General features: G+C 36.4%; 2 protein-coding genes across 3 annotated transcripts in view; one reads left to right on the top strand and one right to left on the bottom strand.

The window, feature by feature from the left end:
- The first annotated feature begins 966 nt into the window (after positions 1-966).
- serinc4 (serine incorporator 4) lies at positions 967-12,229 on the top strand. The gene is made up of 11 exons (XM_067401981.1): positions 967-1,648; positions 1,864-2,042; positions 2,251-2,330; positions 5,270-5,363; positions 5,727-5,938; positions 6,166-6,261; positions 9,386-9,512; positions 9,611-9,683; positions 9,781-9,820; positions 10,246-10,393; positions 11,792-12,229. The coding sequence occupies exons 1-11, from the start codon at positions 1,457-1,459 to the stop codon at positions 12,000-12,002; spliced, it is 1,452 nt and encodes a 483-aa protein (XP_067258082.1). The 5' UTR covers positions 967-1,456; the 3' UTR covers positions 12,003-12,229.
- A 708-nt stretch (positions 12,230-12,937) lies between these two features.
- Positions 12,938-21,526, bottom strand: part of adamtsl5 (ADAMTS like 5) — a 31,223-nt gene continuing 22,634 nt past the window's right edge. For both annotated transcript variants that reach the window (XM_067401980.1, XM_067401979.1), the window contains exons 7-14: positions 21,343-21,470; positions 18,311-18,434; positions 16,642-16,725; positions 16,219-16,382; positions 15,947-16,148; positions 15,589-15,696; positions 13,869-13,940; positions 12,938-13,768 (exon numbers count right to left, since the gene is read on the bottom strand). In XM_067401980.1, the coding sequence (XP_067258081.1) occupies positions 13,440-13,768; positions 13,869-13,940; positions 15,589-15,696; positions 15,947-16,148; positions 16,219-16,382; positions 16,642-16,725; positions 18,311-18,434; positions 21,343-21,470 (1,211 nt within the window). In that variant the 3' untranslated portion in view covers positions 12,938-13,439. The remainder of the gene's footprint in view (positions 13,769-13,868; positions 13,941-15,588; positions 15,697-15,946; positions 16,149-16,218; positions 16,383-16,641; positions 16,726-18,310; positions 18,435-21,342; positions 21,471-21,526) is intronic.

The raw sequence follows: 21,526 nt of genomic DNA, 5'->3' as shown, positions 1-21,526 counted from the left end.
TCAGTTCAAAACATATTCTGCGATCACAAACTAACAATCAAACAAAAAATTTTGCTCCATATGCTCTAAAAAGTCATTTCTGGGACCTGTTACCACATCTTAAATAAATGCAAGGTTGCAGTATTGAAAACAAATATTTAATTATAACTTTTAAGTTACAAACATTATTATGTTAAGTTCTGTTGATATAATTTTGATCATTACATAAATATAATATTGTGTGTAATTTAAACATTTCTGCGTTGTGATTTTTTAAAATTTTCTTGATAACTTTGGAAGTTGTGGATTTCTAGATCCCAGCATGCTTTGCATACGACTGGATAAGGACAATAAATGTTGAAATTAAGTGTTATTTGTCTTTAGTGAAGGGGAAAGACCTGTTAATGTTTGACATTTAAAAGAGTTTCAGTTATGATAGGCAAGTTTTGTGGTTACTGAAATAGATAAAATTAATTGGTCCCAGGACTACAAATTAGTAGTTGGAGCAACTTAATTTTTACTTTTTACTGTGTTTATGTTATAAATTCTGAAGTTCATATAACTCAGTCTAGTTTGTTGGTTGAATATAATTTCATTCAAAGTTGTGATAATAAAAAAATGTAAACATTGTTAATTTTATTTATTTATTTATTTATTTATTTTGTGCCAACATTTTCAGAGTGCAACATCACATTCTCCCATGCACCAAACAGTGAAGTCAAATGTAATGTAATGATTATTCAGTCACCTTCATTTTATTCCAAAGCTGTAAGACATTATTTCTTCTGTGGAACATAAAAGAAGATGAATTCAAGAATGTTTCAACTGTTCTTGTCCAAAATTAAAGTTAATGAGGTCCAAAACAACACTGGTCCCCATTGACTTTCATTGTATGGACAAATAAACACTGAGACATATTCCAAAACATCTTGTATGAATGGTTTTATTGAAGAAAAAGAAAAAAAATGGCATTAGAAAAAGTGAGAATTGTGACTTTGTATCTTGCAATTCTTTTTTCCCCTCAGAATTGTGAGGTACAAAAACATTTGTGAGTAAAAAAGTTGGAATTTTTCTTTTTTTGTTTGTGGCGGAAACAAGTTTCTATACAAACAATTGAACTATGAGAGAACTATCACTTTAAAGACTACTACAAAAGAGTTTAGACATGTATATCTTGACATTTAGATTAGATTAACTCTATATTTTGATGGCTTTTAGTGAATAACTGTGACAGAATATCAGATTGAAGCACAGTTACACATTACTTAAAGATTTCATTATAACACGTGCTGCTATCATTCAAGAAACGGTATAATGAAAAAATGGACTGTTAATCTGTCAGTGAGAACTGCGTTTCAACCCAGTCTCTGCTTCTGGGTTTAGCTGAGGATAAAAGATGTTTGGACCCCATCCAGGCAACCAGCCCTGATCTATCACGGAATATCCAGATGCTTTGAGCGATCTCGATTAATCCCCGATGGTCTGCTTTTCTTTCTGCCAGATATGCTGCTGCTGTGGCCCGGCACCATGTTCCCTGTGCTGCTCCTTCTGTCCGCCCGTCAAATCATCCTCCAGCACGCGGGTCATGTACACGTTATTCCACATCCTGGCCTGCACTGTTTCATGCCTCATGCTGTCTAAGACCGTGTCCGAGGCGGTGAGGGAGAATGTAAGTGTCTAAAAGTCGCACAGGCTTCAGTTGGTCTTCATTTGCCTAACCTACTTTTATTTGTGCAGAGCCAAAACTCTGCTTTATTTGTATCAAGTCTCATCCCATCAAATCTTGTCTAATCTGCGTGGCAGGACATACACCAGCTACACATGCCAGCAGTCTGTACCCTATACAGGCTGTGGCACACAATAACAGACATCACTCTTCCTCAGGTGCCTTTCTTTAATGTGGTTTGTGATGAGGCTCATGGTGGAGGTGACTGTCAGATGTTGGTGGGTTACTCTGCAGTCTACAGGGTGTGTTTCGGCACAGCTTGTTTCTACTTGATGATGGCCATCTTCCTCATCGATGTAAAGTCCAGTCAGGATTTTCGAGCCCTCATCCATAACGGGTTGGTGATTGCATTATTCCCTATATTTTGTTTGCACTGTAACACAACAGACTTCTTTTGATTGCCCTACATATGAACAAGGGTCAACCAGTTCCTTGGACCATAAATGTAAATGTGGTGTAAATGCTGCCTCATCCATGTTTATCTGCAGGTTTATTAAGTGACTTCATATAAATAACTCACACTTATTCTCCTCATTCTCACTTAGGTTCTGGTTTCTGAAGTTCATCACCATGCTTGGAATGATCGCTGCTGCCTTCTTTATTCCCACAGAATCCTTTTTGCATGGTAAGCTAATCATCTGTGAAACAAATCAAGCGTAGCGTTAGTCATGGCAGGTCAGGTTAGTCAAGCTCACATCAGCTGACTCTCAGCTGATCCAAGTCTACATAGGAATACGACGACTATCACAGCATCCCTATATATAAGGTCCATTCGGTATTATCAGTAGCTTTATCATGTTGCTCAGGAGATAATTACCCTCTTCCTCTCATCCAGTCAGGACTTGGCCTCTGATATACCTCTTTGAATCAGACTCCTTCTTGAATTATGCTGTTACATTAAATTATTGTCATTAGGAACATTAATGATTTCTGCAATACATTTGTGTTGGTTCTGTTCTGTTTACCATAAGATTATACAGCTCTTACCCATGCTAGGCTGCATGGATGGGCAGGGAGTTCTTTCCCAGAACAGATGTCAATCCTGTCAATCCAAACTGTATATTAATTGTGACCCTGGACCACAAAACCTGGGTATCTATCACATGGGTATATTGTAGCAATAGCCAACAATACATTGTATGGGTCAAAATAATAGATTTTTCTTTTATGCTGAAAATCATTAGGATATTAAGTAAAGATCATGTTCCATGAAGATATTTTGTAAATGTCCTACCATAAATATATATAAAGAGTGGATATGTTTTGCTAAGGACAACTTTAAAGGCGATTTTCTCAATATTTTGATTTTTTTGAACCCTCAGATTCCAGATTTTCAAATAGTTGTATCTCAGCCAAATGTTGTTCTATCCTAACAAGCCATATATCAATAAAAGCTTATTTATTCAGCTTTCAGATGATGTATAAATCTCAGTTTCAAAAAATTGACTGGTTTTGTGGTCCCTTTTTACAATTGTCAATCATCTTTGACGATAAGGTGCTGAAAGAAATTCTTATATATGATAAATAATAGGGATGAAGTGATATTAAACTTCTGGTTGATACCAATAAATCGATTAATAACACTACCATTCAAATGTTTGGGGTCAGTTATATATGTATGTTTGTTTGTGAAAGAAATTGATACTCGAAAAGGACACATTAAATTGATCAAAAGTGACAGTAAAACATTTATATGCATATATACATAATGCTGTTCTTTTTAACTTTCTATTCATCAAAAAATCCTAAAATATTACACAATATTGAGCAACTGTTTATAAAATTGATGAGAAATGTTTCTTGAGCAGCAAATCAGCATATTAGAATGATTTCTGAAGGATCATGTGACACTGAAGACATCACAACATTATAATGTACAGTATGAAAAATGCATGTTCCTTTTGAGATTTGCTAAACATTGCTTTTAACAGTGTAATCAGGGGCGTAGTTTGTGGGGGGGATGGGGGGGAGGTAACCCCCCCAATATTCAAATGCTTCAGTTACAACCCCCCCAATATTTCAACATAAAAATCACCATAGATCAGATGAAAAATATGTAGAATTAATTTATTTTGAAGCAATAATTTCGTTTCTATTGAAATATGAGTTCGTCATAATAAATTAGAGAAAAAAATACCTCCCCCTCCATTGAACCGATTGGTAACGTCCAACCAATGCGTGTCGCACTTTCATCAAAACAACGCGAATGGCGCTCTACTGTTTGAATGAGAGAGTACAGGTAGCTCAAAAAATGAAGAGAACCGCTTCCCAGCCGACTATATTAAACTGCTGGTCAAAGAGAGACGTTAAAAAGAATAAAGCATGTACTGAGAAGGAGGTATGAGAATATTGTAATAGCTAGGTACACTCCACATATATTTTAGCTAGCTAGTCCATTGCAATTCAGCCATAGCTAACAGTGTAACTGCAACCAGTTACCAAAACAGCCGTCTGTTTTGTTAGTTCATGTTTTAATAGTGTCTGTATTTATCAATGACAAAAGTATTCACATCGGTGTTTGTTTTCTTCCTAAATTAATCTGACTTTTGAACGAATTGGCTGAATGAACGATTTAAGTGACTGACTCAAAAAAAACCGAATCGCTGCCACCTACTGGCTGTGTTAATATTTAACATAATTTCTTTCTTTTTAGAATTACAGTTATGTTAGAATTTGATGAATGATTATACATAAATTTCATAAAGTTATGATAGATAGATAGATAGATAGATAGATAGATAGATAGATAGATAGATAGATAGATAGATAGATAGATGATAGATAGATAGATAGATAGATAGATAGATAGATAGATGGATAGATAGATGGATAGATAGATAGATAGATAGATAGATAGATAGATAGATAGATAGATGGATAGATGGATAGATAGATAGATAGAAAATAAATTATCCAATAAACGTTACACACAAAACAGATTATTATAAAAAAAAACAAAAAAACAAAAAACAGACAGCATACCAACGTTCAACCCCCCCCCAATGTTGAAACCAAATCTACGCCCTTGAGTGTAATTAAATTATTTCATTTAATTATTAACTTTAAATGATGTTACATGATGGCAAAGGTAAAAAACAGCAAATGGGAATACACAATTACATATTCAACATCAACAAATTAATATCCAATACTGGCAGATAAATAATATTGTGCATCCTGATATGGGAAAGGAGGTGTATTGATCAAAACAAAGTGATTAGTGAATAGACTATCTGAAGTGATTATGTGCTTAAAGTGATTATGATACAGTCTTGGCTCGTGGCTCTGGTAATAATCAGTCTGGATCATGTGAATTGCACTTCCCATTTAAATCCTCCAGGTGGCCCTATAGACACATAATGTTTTACATTTGCACACTTACAGTGGAGATTCAGTCATTTATAAAACTCAAGATGCTCCACTGTTGCGTTCAATTCAGTGGGACGTTTTGGTTTTACATATAATTTACAAAAAAATTTGTTCTGATTCATAATTTAATCTCTCATTTCACTGTATTTCACTGTCATAAATTAATTGTTTTCTCTTTTTCCTTTTTCCGCATAGCCTGGCATTACGTTGGAGTGGTGGGAGGCTTTTCTTTTATCCTAATTCAACTCATTCTCATCACAGCTTTTGCTCATACCTGGAATAAAAACTGGTAAGTGAGGAAACACTAACAGTATGGGTATGTCCTTTTAAAGCAAACCTGTACTAACCCACAATAACTACTGTAGGAAGGCACTTATTACCAGACTATGAAGAACCACATCTGGTTCATGTCTGAGTCACATCTTGCTCAGGAATGATAAAATATCACCCTCCACAGTTGTAGAGTTTTAGATAATCTCTGTCCTTCACTCCCATCCTGTTTCTCGCTCTGGTATCTCACTCATTCATATACACACACATTCTGTTCATCCTCTGACATCCAGCTCTTCCCAGATGTTTGTGGAGCTGTATGTCATCTTAACAAAACAGACATAATAGGATTTCTTGTCTCTGCCCTGTCTCTCATTGCCAGGTTAACCGGTGCAGCTGAGAATAAAAGGTGGTACGTGGCAGTCATGTGTGCTACCCTCTTTTTCTACACCATCGCCACCATGGCCTTCACTTTCATGTACAAATTCTACACTCACCCAGCGGGATGCCACCTGAATAAAGCCCTGCTATGGACTAACCTGGCCCTCTGCACCTTCATGTCTTTTATTGCAGTCACTCCCTGTGTGCAGCAAAGTTAGTGCTTCATTTTTCATCTGCTTCCGTTCTCTCACCAAAACAATACTTTATTAGTTTATATCAGTAGTTTAGATATGAATACACCAGGAAGGAGATAAAGGGTTTGTGGAAACATGCTTGCAACAATTTAACCATGAAGTAAAAGTATAATAAAAGTAAAGTAAAAGTATGAATGTAGTATAATTAGTCATTTAAGTTAACGGTTTGTTTTCTCTCCCTCTCAGAGCAGCCTCGCTCAGGACTGCTGCAGGCTTCCATCATTTGCTGCTATGTCATGTACCTGACCTTCTCTGCTCTGTCCAGCCGCCCACCAGAAAAAGGTACGTAAGATTTGCTTGTTCCATGCAGAACATTTTCAGAACATTTTCATTTTTTCATGCTCTGGCCAATTTTGAAATTTGGGGCTAGTTTGCTTCCATAACATGTCTTCTTTCAGAGAAGAAAGAAAATATTTAAAATACACATTTATCAAAAATTCAAGATATCAGTTTAGTTCTGCTGTTGTTCATGAATACCAGTAGTGATTTTGTACAATAAGGACATTGGCATGTTGCTGGAAATATAGTCATCGGTGTCCCAGTGTGTAGTGAGCTAGGGCCTTACCAGTGCCCAAAGGTGATTCACAATGTAGGAAGTTAGAAAGCTGATTGAGACGCACCCATATGACATGTCAGATTACTGTAGATATGCATTAATCAATGTAAATGCAGACATAAGATTAACAGAAAAATATTCATGTCAAAATAGTTTTTCAGAAGCACCCTCTGTGATTTGATTGACTTAATTGTCTTTTAAAATTAAACGTTTACGTAAATGTTTATTGTCCATCTGAAAATAAAAAAAGAACATAAAGAATGGCCTTCTCAATGGCCCTGGTCAGATGAGCGAGCGCACAGCAAACACTGGTCACAGCGCGGCGTTCTCGCGCAAGAAGTTGGTAGCAGAGAAAATTCAGTACACCAGCTGATGATACATGCGTTGACACTCTCGGCTTGCGCGTTGAGTTTGATGTTGGAAAACAAAAATTAGAAATGTTGACTGTTGACAATTGGCAACTAACTGAAAATAAGTTGAAGTTGGCCTACTAAAATGACTAAAACTGATATAAAATTAAAGCTAAAAAGAAATATTTAAAAATAAAAATGACTACAGCACATAATACAATTACTAAAAAACTAAAATGAAAACTGAAAATATAAAAAAAATGATTCAAAATATGAATAAATACTATATAAATAATTCTAAAATAAAACTGATAACTTACATTGCTGATGAATCAAGCACCACTTTAATGGCACAGTTATCCATTTGCAAGATTATTAGACACTGATTGTTATGGGGGGAGGGGGGGACTAATCCTGGATCCAGCATGTGTGAGCCTGTCTCTTCCTGTCAACACAAAGCCAAGTAACTAAACAGCCAGTCACCGTAATAATGAAGGGCATCTGAAGAGTGATTGGTGGCCTATTTGAATACTTTTAAAGGTGAGCTAGAATTAAAAATTTAATTTATCTTGGCATAGTCAAATAACAAAAGTTCAGTACATGGAAATGACACAGTGAGTCTCAAACACCGTTGTTTCCTCCTTCTTATATAAATCTCATTTGTTTAAAAGACCTCAGACGAACAGGCGAATCTCAACATAACACCGACTGTTACGCAACAGTCGGGATCATTAATATGTACGCCCCCAATATTTGCATATGCCAGCTCATGTTCAAGGCATTAGACAAGGGCAGCCAGTATTAACGTCTGGATCTGTGCACAGCTGAATCATCAGACTAGGTAAGCAAGCAAGGACAATAGCAAAAAATGGCAGATGGAGCAATAATAACTGACATGATCCATGATATCATGATATTTTTAGTGATATTTGTAAATTGTCTTTCTAAATTTTCGTTAGCATGTTGTTAATGTACTGTTAAATGTGGTTAAAGTTACCATAGTTTATTACTGTATTCACGGAGACAAGAGCCGTCGCTATTTTCATTTTTAAACACTTGCAGTTTGTATAATGCATAAACACAACTTCATTATTTATAAATCTCTCCAACAGTGTAGCATTAGCCATTAGCCACGGAGCACAGCCTCAAATTCATTCAGAATCAAATGTAAACATCCAAATACTTACGCAATTAGACATGCTGCATGACGAACACTTTGTAAAGAACAATTTTGAGGGTTATATTAGCTGTGTGAACTTTTTTTATGCTGTTAAAGGCAAGCGCAAGCTCCGTGGGCGGGGAGCGTGACCATTTAAAGGGGCCGCAGCCTAAACCGGCTCATATTTAATCATGCCCCAAAATAGGCAGTTAAAAAAATGAATAAAAAAAAAAAAAATCTATGGGATATTTTGAGCTGAAACTTCACAGACACATTCTGGGGACACCTTAGACTTATATTACATCTTTTAAAAAGACGTTCTACGGCACCTTTAACTCTTTATGAAACACCAAAATGCTTTATAGAGAGCAATGTAGAATCACAGACTGATCTGTTGTTTCAAGGTCAGAGTGCAGCCTTCATGCAGTGATGCATGCAAACCTCTATCGGAGTAATTGGATCGATTCATCCCTCAGCAAAATTAATCAAACTGGCTGTAATCACATAGTCATTAACAAAAGGCCATCAGTGGAGCCCACAAAACTCTTCCTGGTTTGCCATCTCATCTCACATCATTTCATCCATTAGTGGTGCATTTCAGAGGAAATTTGTGGCACATCACAAAGGTGATGAATGGTGCATGCTCAATATACGACAGAGATTAATGAGATTTCCAGAAAGAAAAGCTTTGGTCACTGAGGTCATAGAAAAGCTCTCAAGCATGTAACACAGATGTAGCTGAGGGTGTTTCACGTGGATATTTGAAATACAGATGTTGATGGTAAAGTTCAGAGGAGAAGAATTACAGGTGTTGCATTTACATAATGTCTGATGAAGAGCTTTTGGGTTGAAATATCACATATGTGATTTAATATTGTAGCATTGTTGCTGTCTGGAGAAACGGTGTACTACCGACTTGCACTTTTTTCCTTTCATTTTGGTGAATGCGGCTGTGTGTTTGTTGTGTCCTGTCTTGTTCCCTAACTATCAGCGAGTTTATAGCCTCTGTCTGCTGCATGAATTCATAAAGGTCTGAAGTGCACCCTGGGGCATGCTGGGAGTTTAATCCCATCTCAGAGGAATTCTCTCAGACACACAACACACAATATCCACAGACCTCTAAAGCATCTTTGAACCCAGCAGCAATGGACTCTAGAAATCCTAAATGGAGCGTGTAAATGTGACACTAAATGTAATTAGTCGTTGTTTTCAAACAGCTGAGCACTTGCTTTTAATGCAACAGTAAGCCGAGAATGATGGGTCTTAATTCAGAAAAGGGGGAAATATGTGATAAATAACACCATCTCTCTCTCTCTCTCTTTCTGTTTTTGTGTTTTTCAGTGGAGTATCAGGGGGTCAACATAACGGTGTGTTACCCCAAAGTCAGCAGGGATGAGATTCAAAATGAAGGCAATGCCGTGGCCATTATTGGGGCTGCAATCATGTACTGCTGTGTTCTCTTTGCATGGTAGGCAAAAAAAAAAAAAAAAAAAAAGTATAGAGTAGAGATATTAATAAAGTGTTTATAAAATGGATAATAAAACTGATGCTGATTTTCTTTCTCAGCAATGAGGCTTCATACTTAGCTGAGGTCTTTGGACCTTTCTGGATGATAAAAGTTTACCGCTATGAGTTCCAAGTATGTGACTTTCAGAATATTTTATATATTTTTTTGTGGTTTGAGCTTTTTAACTCCTAATGTCTCGACGATCTCTGTCACTCTCTGTCCTAAACAGAAAGCCTCCTGTTGCTTTTGCTGCCCAGAGGCAGAAGATGGTGAGAAGAATATCACAAATTCCAATATCCACAAATTTCACAAATATATGAAAGGCATAGTTCACCCAAAAATGAAAACTCTGTCATCATTTACTCACCTTCATGTTGTTTCAAAACTTTGAGATTCTTCTGCAGAACACAAAAAGATATTATGAAAAATGTTTGTAAGCAAACAGTTTCGGTTCCCATGAACTTGGACAAAAAATACAATGGAGGTCAATGAGAACCAAAACTGTTTGCTTACCAACATTTTTCACTCTATATATTTTTTCTGTGTTCTGCAGAAGAACACATACAGGCTTGGAACAACATGAGAGTGAGTAAATGATGACAGAATTTCCATTTTTGGGTGAACTATGCCTTAAATATCATTAAACACAATGAAGTATGAGAAGGTGTTAACATCTTTGTTTCTGTCTCGTCAGAGGAGGAGTTTGTCATTGACGAGAACAAAGGCTGTCAGAAAGTCATCCACAATGAGACCCAGCGCGTTGCCTACAGCTACTTTTTCTTCCATTTTGTTTTCTTTCTGGCCTCCCTCTACGTAATGATGACCCTCACTAACTGGTTCAGGTCAGTTGTTAAAGAGCTCGTCTGAGCTGTTCTGGAGATCAGAGCAGAATCCCTAGAACAAAAGTAAACATACAAAAGAGTTTTCGTGGATAGAACCAATATTTACATACAAGCACAGACACACAACTATCTAAACAGAGATTTCCTTTCGTTCTTAAAAATAAATTATGCTAAATTTTAATTTTAAGTCTGTGAGCATCCTGCAAGTGGACATAGATAGATAGATAGATAGATAGATAGATAGATAGATAGATAGATAGATAGATAGATAGATAGATAGATAGATAGATAGATAGATAGATAGATAGATAGATAGATAGATAGATAGATAGATAGATAGATAGATAGATAGATAGATAGATAGATATACTGTTGAAAAGTTTGAGGTCAGTTAGATTTTTTTTTTTTTCAAATGTTTTTTAATGTTTTTTTTTTTTAAGTTTCTCACCAAGGCTACATTTACTTGATACAGGAACAGTAATATTGTGAAATATTATTACAGTTTAAAATAACTGCTTTCTATTTTTATATATTTTAAAATGTTATTTTATACCTTTGATGACAGCTGAATTTTAAATGCTGATTTGCTGCTCAAGAAACTTTATTATTATTATTATCAATGTTGAAAGTTTTGCTTCTTAGTATTTTTGTGGAAACTGTGATGCAGTTTTTTTTTTTTTTGATTATTTGAAGAATAGAAAGTTAAAAGAAAAAACTTTTGACCCTTTTTGAATCTTATTGACCCCAAACTTTTGTATTTAAATGTTTATATATATATGTTTAATTTTATTTCAACATTTTGAAATGTGGAGTATTATTGCTCTTTTACATATTATAAAAAGGTGTTAATATTTGTCATCAATTAATGCTATGAAGTTTCAAAGAAAAAAAAAAAAATTGTGATCCCTGAATTAGCTGTGAGTCTGAAGTTATAGACTAGCCTATAGACTACAGACAATGAAATAAAATGTTGTCAACTTTCAGAAGTAAATAAATGAAGTTCGTGATGCAAGTTCGGGAGGAGCTTGTTCATCTAATCACATCCTTAGGGGTATATAAGCAGCGTCTTACCTGACTTTCTTCTGATGACGTCGCTTAAGTATCCCTACCCCTCTCCTTTTACACCTTAGGCCTACATTCATCTGTCTGTCAAATAAACGTTAACGATGTACAGCACACCAAACCTGTTTTCCCTATGATTATATTTTCTCATATATATATATATATATATATATATATATATATATATTTTTTGCAGAATTAGTTAACATCTGGGGATTTTTTATGGTTTTTTTTTTTGCCAAAAGTTTAGCAACCACACATATGAACACGTACTCTGAAAGTGTACACAAATCACAACTTTGACCGATTTTTATAATGCCTTTTTGTCTCCCCCAGTTATGAGACTGCTGTGCTGGAGACAACCTTCACCCACGGGAGTTACTCCACATTCTGGGTCAAGCTCTCTTCCTGCTGGGCGTGTGTTGTTCTCTATCTGTGGCTCCTCCTGGGTCCCCTGTGCCACTGCCAGTCTGATCACAAACGGCCTCGCCGCGCCCGCATCAAGAGACGAACCACCTCCCACCGCCATGTTAGCGTCAGCGTGTGAATCACACAAAACAGACTGTTCAACAGTGTCAAAGACAGTGGGGATGAATGCAGGTTACTGGGGATTTCCACCGCAAAGGAAACGGGTCACGCCAGATCTCTGAACGTTGAAGAGTAGACTCCATTAAATGAGCACTGATCCTCCTGATAATCTTGTTAGGATTAAAATCGCCAGCACTATGAATGCAATTCAACATGGGAACAGAAAACGTTAACCATGTTTAAGACTGTACGAGCATATCCGTAGGGGATGTGCTAAAATTGCCAAAAGGAATATGACTAACATTTTCTGAACAAGCTGGATGTCTGTATATTTAGTGAGGTTTTTTTTTTTTTTTTTGTAAAATGTAGAAGAATTTTTCATTGGCTTACAGGGTAGACATGGAAATACATGAAAAAGGCTTCCTCCTAATTAATTTAACCTTTTGATACATTTATGCTTATCAAGTTGTATAGATTATGTGATAAATGCTATATTTCAGTGATCTGTGGCTTGTGTGTGTATAGGGGCTTGCTCCAGCAATTCTTTCAACCAGTCAGAGGCCACAGGGAGAAAAAGCTGTTATCTGCAGTAAAATTACTTTAATAGCCCGGCGACAGCCAGCCTGTTTAGCTCTAATTGCATGTTTGTGTTAGAAAGATTTATGTCACTGTTATAAAATATAAGTTATTTTTGTAAATATATTTTTAACAAAACACATTCTAGAGTTTGCGTGTTTTGCCGAAAGGCTTGACTATAATTTAACAACCACATCAAGGTAATAGGATAATCTTAGTTAGTCTACTAATGATTAAAGGGAAAAACAGCTGCCAAAAATCGAGGAAAACAACTGTTCACTGGCAAAAGCGCTCTGCCATAGTTATATGTATATGCTGCTTATCTTGAATGTGTAAATGTGACATAAACACTCATTATCATTTCACTTTTTAAGGGACTTTATAACCGTTGATAAAAGCAAATATATTGATAGTAAAACATTTAAAATTATAAGGCAATGTATAAATCAAATTTTCCTCTAGAAATACTGTCAACATATAAATATATATATATATAAAAAAAAAACATCAAAATGCACATGATAAAGATATACATGCTGTCAAGTGATTTTATGCCATTAACAAACACGTGGTGCTAGAAAGGGCATCATGTTGTGTATATTATTTACTTTGGTGTTTATGTTTTAAAAGAAGGTGATTGTCCACCTAAAGTGCTTCATTTAGTTACTTTCCTTGCATTGATTTGCCTCATGCCCCCATTGACATAATTCATCCAGACAAAGTGTCCATTATCCTTGTTGCGGAGTGCGAAATGCTTCAGTAAAATCATCAGTGATTTCAAGTCAGCATCAGAGCATGGTTTCTGTCTGTGCCTTGTTTTTTGGCCTAAAAGCTGAGCTTCAGAATAATTGTGCAGTGAAAGTGTTATAGTTCATTACGTTTACTCCTTAAACTGAGTCCTGCTACCTCTGTTACCGCAGAGCTCCTCTAGGGGGCGCAGCAGGCCATCTTCACGTGCTCGATAAGGCTGAGAGTAGCTGTCCTCCTCTATCAGGATGCGATTGAGAGTGCGTTCGTAATTTATGTGCCGTCGGAGCATCAACACGTACTGGTGCCCTTCCTCTAGAAGGGGACAGTCACATTTGTTTGGGGCCCAAAGGAACTCACGGTACTCCAGACGATAACGGTTGCGGTACGTGTGGATGATCTGGACGTCATAGCGGGTCTCCTCACCATGATAGACTTTTTCCAGCACTTTTGCTCGAAATACTGTCACAGCAGAAAAATGTATTGCCATCATCCAATATATTATGTACATTAAACCAAAACTCTGTTGTGTTGGGATACATAGCATACTGATTGAACTCACCAAAATCTTTTTGGCAATACTGTCTCTGGCGCTCACCTTTCCCTCGAACCCGGCGGCATTTCCCACAGTGGGCTATAAAAGGATGAAATGTTTTCATGACATAACAAAAAAAGCCCAGATTTTGTCATCCATGCAAACAACAATTAAAAATGGGAACGAACAAAGAACATTAATGAAAAATTATGTGTTTGGCATTGTATGAAATTTTACATGGCAATTAGTGTAATACCGGTACTTCAGTACCGAGTCGATACTTAAATTTTAAAAATGTAACGTTGCATTCAAATGCTCCTGTGTTTTCTGTGAAAAGCTTCTGAGGTTTCTATTTACAACGTGTTTTATGAAGCACTGAGAATTATAGCCAATCATAGACATCTGTTTAGCACATATATGCAATGGCCAATCAAGTTAGTCAGAATCTGCTCAATGCGATTCAAAACGTCAAAGTTTGGTTCAGCATGAGCTCTCTGTTCTGTACTGTGCTGAATTGAAGTGATTAACAGTTTCAGTGATTATAAAGAGAGCACTCTTTACTTGCTTTATGTATATACCCAATTACAATTCGAATAATAGTTTTATTTTTCATGCTGCTATGTACACACTGCAAAGATATGGGAGAGACAACTGCATGTAACTGCGGGACTGAATTCAGAATTGCGACAGTATACATAATGATAACCAAAGCAATGGGCAGGACAAAAAAAAAAAAATCTATGTTCTATGTAATGTGTAATGTTTTTCTTTGTTCTTCATTTTAATAACATTGCATGACCATTTAACTTGAGCAATGTTTAATTAATATAAAAATATTTAATATAAGATTATACTTATTATTACTATGAATAATAATTAAAGGTGCAATAGGTGATTGTCTACAGAAATATTTTTTGTTATACTGGTTGAAATTCTCCTCATATCCTGATAACAATCACTATGTTAAACGGTCTAAATGTATTTTTATAAATATAAATATCATCTGTGGAAGGCGTAGGACATTAAAATGTTCATCCAGCCATTATATTTGGTCCGAATTAAATAATACAATGTCCTACCTGCCTATCAATGTATGTTTTTTCTACATACCCTCACGCACCCTGTTCGCGCAGACATAGTACGTCATCAGTGTTTCATGCTATGCAGAGTTTATGTAGACAGACGTCAGTCACAGAGCACCACAAACAAACGGAAGCCACATTTTACCCTTCTTAGCGAATCAAAACAATGAGCTTATGCTGTGTTCACGCCATAACTTGTAATTAAGAGATGGCAACCCGTGACGTTCAGTCAGAGTCGGATTTATGCGTAACCATGTCAACGGTATCAACACTGAAATAATTCTGCAGCAGTCAGGTACAAGCTCTCTAAGTTGTTTACATTCATTATTGTTGTAATGTTATGTGCTTTGAGACATGAGGTACTTTAACGCCGTCTCTTCTGACGCTTTGCCGAGAGCAGCTGTGTGTGTGCCTTCAGGTATTTTAGAGGAGGCGTGGCTTTTGGAGACGCACTGAAGGGAGAGTGGGATGTTATGATTTGAAAGCTAGCTCACTATTGGTAGCCTCTCAGAAAATGTCCTATTGCACCTTTAACTAATTTAATATTTTTTATTTTTAAAAAGTTAAATAATTCTGTGAAGTACTGTGAAATTTTACTGGTATTGGTGTGGACTACTAAAATGCTGGTATCACAACAACACTAATGGCAGTGATAAAGTGCTGACCTCTACGATGTATTTCGGGCAGTCGGTTCCTGCGGTTTTCATCTCTTTCCAAACGTGGGACTGGCTGCTGTTGATAGGGGGGTTGAAGGGGCCAGCGAGCAGCGGGACCTGAGAGCATGACCTCGTAAATCACAGTTGTATTTACAAAAAGCCTCCTAACATTATACTTTAAGCAAACGAGACATTTCTGCCAAATACATATCACATATACTTTAAATGGACTCAACATTAAATCTATACCTATATCTCAAGATCTTCTCACAGATAATATTTCTAAATACCATATTACAACTAGTGTCATTTAAACAAAAGCTTGATAGATTCTTATTCCTAAATACCACGAATCAAAGGTTTTTACCCCAGAAAAGAGGTTTTGTGACTGGCTGTGTTGTAGTAGTGGTTGTGGTTGTGGTACTCATAGTGGTTGGAGGTTCAAAGGGCAAGTGGTTCGCTGTGTGGTGAGGCTGCCGAAGTTGACTTCTCCCATGATACAGGGCATAGCGGTCTGCAGGGAGCCAGTACTCATATTCTATCCCAGAGTTCTTATCAGTTGACAAGACCTACAATCAGATCAGTACAAATTAACACAAATCATCTGCTAGGCATTAAGAATCATGAACTGAAGTTTACCATGATGTGCAGGTCCTCCATAGTAGGTCCTGGAACTTCAAAACTCTCCCAGGTATCAGCAGAGCGGCGATACAGCAGTTTGGTTCCTGCCACATTGTACTCCCCAGGAATATTGATCTTCCAGTTCCCATTGATCACAAACTGAGAGCGCCCATTCTGGAGTGCTTTTAAAAAATATTTACAAAAGGAGATTTTTCCTAAAAACATCAGACTACCACAACGCAGCATTACTGTCATTTTCCCATACAGCAACGGGACAAAGTGCACAAAAGTTTTGTGACTGCCAAAAAAAAAATCACTGCATTCAATCCAATCCAATACATTATTTTATTGCGCTAACAAATGCGAAGTAAATGCTTTTCTCTGTAGTCATCTACATTTTTATCTCACACTGCACTTTGGCACACAAGGCTGTTCTCTAACCTAGATAGTTTCTGCTGTTATCAGTCACTCTGATGTGTGTGGCTCCGGCAGGGATCATAGTGACCTCATTATACCCAAACAGTCCTGCAGGGAAACACAGATGAGAGAGTAATGCGCCTCAGCCCATTTGAAAAAAGAAAAAACACAGTTATTTCCAACAGGTGCGCAATCCTGCACGTAACAAGACTATATGTTTCCATGCTACGTCTTGCTGCAGCCACAACATGGACTTGGTTTAGCCGCAAGGCTCTGACCTGCAAAATTACGACCCAGGCTGAACTTTTGTCTTCTCCTTTGACTTTTGACCCTCTTTATAAAGCCCTGTGCTGGCAGCCTCGAATCTGTTATACTACTCTCAGAAATCCACGTGCAAGAGAGGGGAAACTGAGTAGTTTTCAGATGGCCTAACAATGACAGTATTATCGCTGAGTTTTCCCCGATGTAAACGCTCTGTATTTTCAGTTGGCCAGCGTGAAGAAAGCTTTTAAAAGAGGTTCTGTTTCATGTAGAGAAGTTCAAAGAGGTGTCAGTGTTCTAAGTGTGTAGATATGTGTGAGAGAGAGAGAGAGAGAGAGAGAAACGACGAGATAAAGAAGAGAAAGTGAGGTCACTGTCCCTAAGAAACCACTTACTCGACTACTCACTAAGATTTTTTAAAGGGTTAGTTCACCCAAAAATGAAAATTCTGTCATTAATTACTCACCCTCGTATCTTCTGAACATAAATGAGCTTTCTGTTCCTCCATAGAGATCCAATGCAACCACTACTTTCAAGGTCCAGAACGGTAGTAAAGACATCATTAAAGTACTCAATGTGACTCTAGTGGTTTAACCTCAATGTTATCAAGCGCTTTGTGCGAAAAAACAAAATTTACCACTTTACTTTAATGTACTTTAATGATGTCTTCACTACCTTTCTGGACCTTGAAAGTGGTAGTTGCACTGGATCTTTATGGAGGGACAGAAACCTCTCAGACTTCATCAAAAAGATCTTAATTTGTGTTCTGAAGATGAACGAAGGTCTTATGGTTGTGGAATGACATGAGGGTGAGTAATTAATAACAGAATTTTCATATTTGGGTGAACTAACCCCTTAATTTAATTTCATATGTTGGTATTAATTCAGTGTTTATAATGCTAATACTTGAACTTCAAAGAATTTTAACCCAAACTGACTGGGTTTTTAGAGAGCAAAGGTTTTGTGAAAAAAGAGGAAGACTTAAACACAAAGTCTAATGCCTTTAAAAAATGCAAAAGGCAAATAATGCCTGACCAAAAGTGACAGTAAAGACTTTTAAATTAATTGTTATAAAAACTTTCTCTTTTAAACTTTCTATTCATCATAGAATCTTGAAAAAATCAAGATCACAATTTCCATACAAATAGTAAAAGAAATATTTCTTTAGCACCAAATCAGCATATTAGAATGATTTCTGAAGGATCATGTGACACTGAGAAGACTGAAGTAAAAGCCAGATTTTACAGTTTGGGGGCCATTGTATTCTGAATAACACAAGGGTTTATTCACATCTCTTATAATAATGTTGAAATAAAACTATTGATTTCAAAGTTGTGAAGCCATATAAATATGATTGAACATATCTGTAGGTTCTGAGCTTATTTTCCTGTACTACTGAGTCAAAGTGAGTGTATTTAGATTCATAACTGACCGTTGTTCTGCTCGTTGCTTTGATAAACACTTCTATGATGAAGGCAGGTTGAGTTGTGGCCTCCACACACCATGCAGGCGTCCTCCTGCTGCTGTGATCCAAAGATCAAATCACATCCTGGCTTCTGCGTACACACACACACACACACACACACACACTCTGCGATTAGAAGCCAAAATATCCAGCACTGTCACATTCTGTTTCAACAGTACAAGCCGATCACACAACACTCCTGATGACAACTGGAACAGCTCATGGCCTACAGAATCTTGGAGATTTTCCAAGAAATAAATTTAGACACTACTAGAGAGTGAAGTATCCCAGATTAAAGATCCTCAAAATAAGTGCATTGTCTACTACACAAAAAATGATTTCATCATTTTAATAGCACCATGTTTGTTTTCATTAGTTCATTTCTGCACAATATTTTCTGGCATGTGTATTGATTTTATGAGTTTTCAGAGTTTCAAATTAATTTTTAATCATAAGTATAATCAGAGTGGTTGGATTAAGTGTAATGAATTTAAATTGCTGTAAAATGCATCCCTTGCTGTAGGCCAACCTCAGTTCCCAACATGTACTGAAGCATACATAATGCAGATTGCTGTTTCTTGTTTGCCGCTTTTACTTATGCTGTTGTTTTTGTGTTTATTGTCATTTTCAGCTATTCAATGTCTAATGATTGTTTTGGAATACATAAAACTACAGTTTAAAAGTTTGGAGTCTGTAAGATTTAAGAAATTAATCCTTTTGTTCCGTAAGGTTGCATTAAGTTGATTAAAAGTGACAGTAAAGACATTTATAATGTTACAAAAGATTTCTATTTTAAATAAATGCTGTTCTTTTGAACTTTCAAAGAGGGAAAAGAAAAAAAGGATTCATCAGGGAATCCTGAAAAAAAACATATCACGGTTTCCTCTAAAACATTAAGCAGCATAACAGTTTTCAACATTTATAATAATAAGACATATTTCTTGAACAGCAAATCAGCATATTAGAATGATTTCTGAAGGATCATGTGAAACTGAAGACTGGAGTAATGATGCTGAAAATTCAGCTTTGCATCAGAGGAATAAACTGCATTAATATATTAAAATAGAATTTTTTGCATTGTACTAATACACAATATTAGTGTTTTACTGTATATTTGATTAAATAAATGCAGCCTTGATGAGCATAAGAGACCCCAAACTTTTGAATGTAGTGTATGTAGAAACAACACACCAAGTCAGAATGCAGAATACTATTTGTATTATAAATATGTATTATATCTGATATCAATACTGTCATCAATCGAAACAATGAATAACTCCAAAATCACTCTACTTTCAATATAGGTAGAACTGCAGTGGGTATAATTCTTTAAAAACATATTGAATTTTGGTTTTAATGACAAGAAAAGAGACCAAAGACTGTCAGTAGTGACAACACAATCTGCTTTAACCTCCACTACAAGTAAAGCTGCACCGTCCTGAAAGGTCTCTGTGTGTGTTTATGTGTTTAGGTCCACAGGTCCAAACAGAGGCAGGTGAACACAGATGGGCAGCAGAATGACAGAGATCTCTCTCTGAGCCACCGCACACAAACAAGAGCAGGATCATGAGGCCCAGGCAGGGATCAAGATCATTCAGGCAGAAGTTTGGCTTAAGCTCCAGAGTGCAGGGTTGGAGGAGGAGACATCAGAGGAGACTGCAGAGGTAGAAGGGAGGTGTACAGGACTGTACTGTCCTCAGCAATTCCTGCAGGATATAATTAAGCCCCTCTTTCTTTTCAGACCTCTCATGCACTCCATTTCACGCAGGTGCAACCTTCTTCCTAATGCGTGACCTCTTGTTCTGTCTCACCTTATCTCTTTTCTTGCCTTTCTCTGCCCATCCTTCCTTAATCTCGGTAGTTTGCGAAATAATGATTCTCAATGGCACATTCCCATGATTCAGGGGGCCTCACAGAGGGGCAACCACACATACACACACGCAAGGTGTGCTTCACACATATGGATTCAATCTACCACATGGTGCGAATGATTGGGCCCCACTATGCATGTGTTTCTCTTTTACAGTCCTCATGTGATGGAAACCAAATTCACACATGCATGAGTTTAGGACTAGACAGTCCATTCAGTCAGCCACACATACTAAAAAAAAAAAAAAAATATATATATATATATATATATATATATATATATATATATATATATATATATATATTCCTCACTTTACTTTGCGGCACTTCTCACATGTAATCGCGTGAGCACAAGAGTTCACGATTGAATTGCAGGGGGTTTGTGAGTTTAAAGCCATTAAGTAATTCAATCATTAACATTTAAAATTAAAATAAAGAATTTTTAAATAAAAAAACTATCGAAAAATTATTTTATTTGTTTACCTGCACGTCATGTGACCATAAACCGACATTAGAGAACCATGAGCTTAATTTATTATTTATAATTACTGACTTTTATAATTTTATTATTGACCTAACTTAGTAACTTAAAATCTTAGGGGGATACTTCAAGTAAATATATAAGAAATTGTACATTTTAATGTGTTTGAAAGAGAAAAGCCTTCCAAAGACAGTAATACATGGTTCAATGACTCACTAAGTGATTCAAATAATAATTCATGTGTTTGTCAGGAGCTGATTAGACTTGCAGTGTTGCCATGTTGAGAAAACACGTTTTAAAATTGAAATGGTTTCTGTAAATCCAGTGATCAAATGCTGTGTGGGTCTCAGTTTTCAGTGACTGGTCTGTGTGTGCAATTCCACAAACTTGAATTATTTTAATGCTATATTTAAAACAGGAATAAAAAATAGAAAATATATTATATATTTAGATTTTTATATGTTTGAATTATTCAAATGATAACTTGTTCCTTCTTTTTATAAGTGTCACTCCACAAAAGTCATTTTTTAATGTCATCAGATTAGGTAGAAATAGCTCTTTAAAGCAAAACCTGCACATTTTCAGTGAGGGTGTACATTCTGTGAATATTAGCTATTATGAAACTGTATCCTAAGAACCAGCTGCTCACCAGACACTTTCCATTCACACAGACTGTCCCCTGATCTGACTGGCATGGTGTGCCATCAAGCACCCGTCCAAAGTTGTAATAGAAGTTGTGTCCAATAGCCAGGCAGCTGAGCTCACATGGGTTGGAGCCTGAAAGCAGTATAAATCAGGTTTCAGTCAGTATAAGCACGCAGCAGAAGGAGAAA

This window comes from Chanodichthys erythropterus, chromosome 11, assembly GCF_024489055.1.
Source record: "Chanodichthys erythropterus isolate Z2021 chromosome 11, ASM2448905v1, whole genome shotgun sequence".
In the NCBI taxonomy this organism is placed as follows: domain Eukaryota; kingdom Metazoa; phylum Chordata; class Actinopteri; order Cypriniformes; family Xenocyprididae; genus Chanodichthys; species Chanodichthys erythropterus.
Note: the sequence above shows the minus strand (reverse complement) of the source record. Positions and strands in the feature narration are given on the sequence as shown.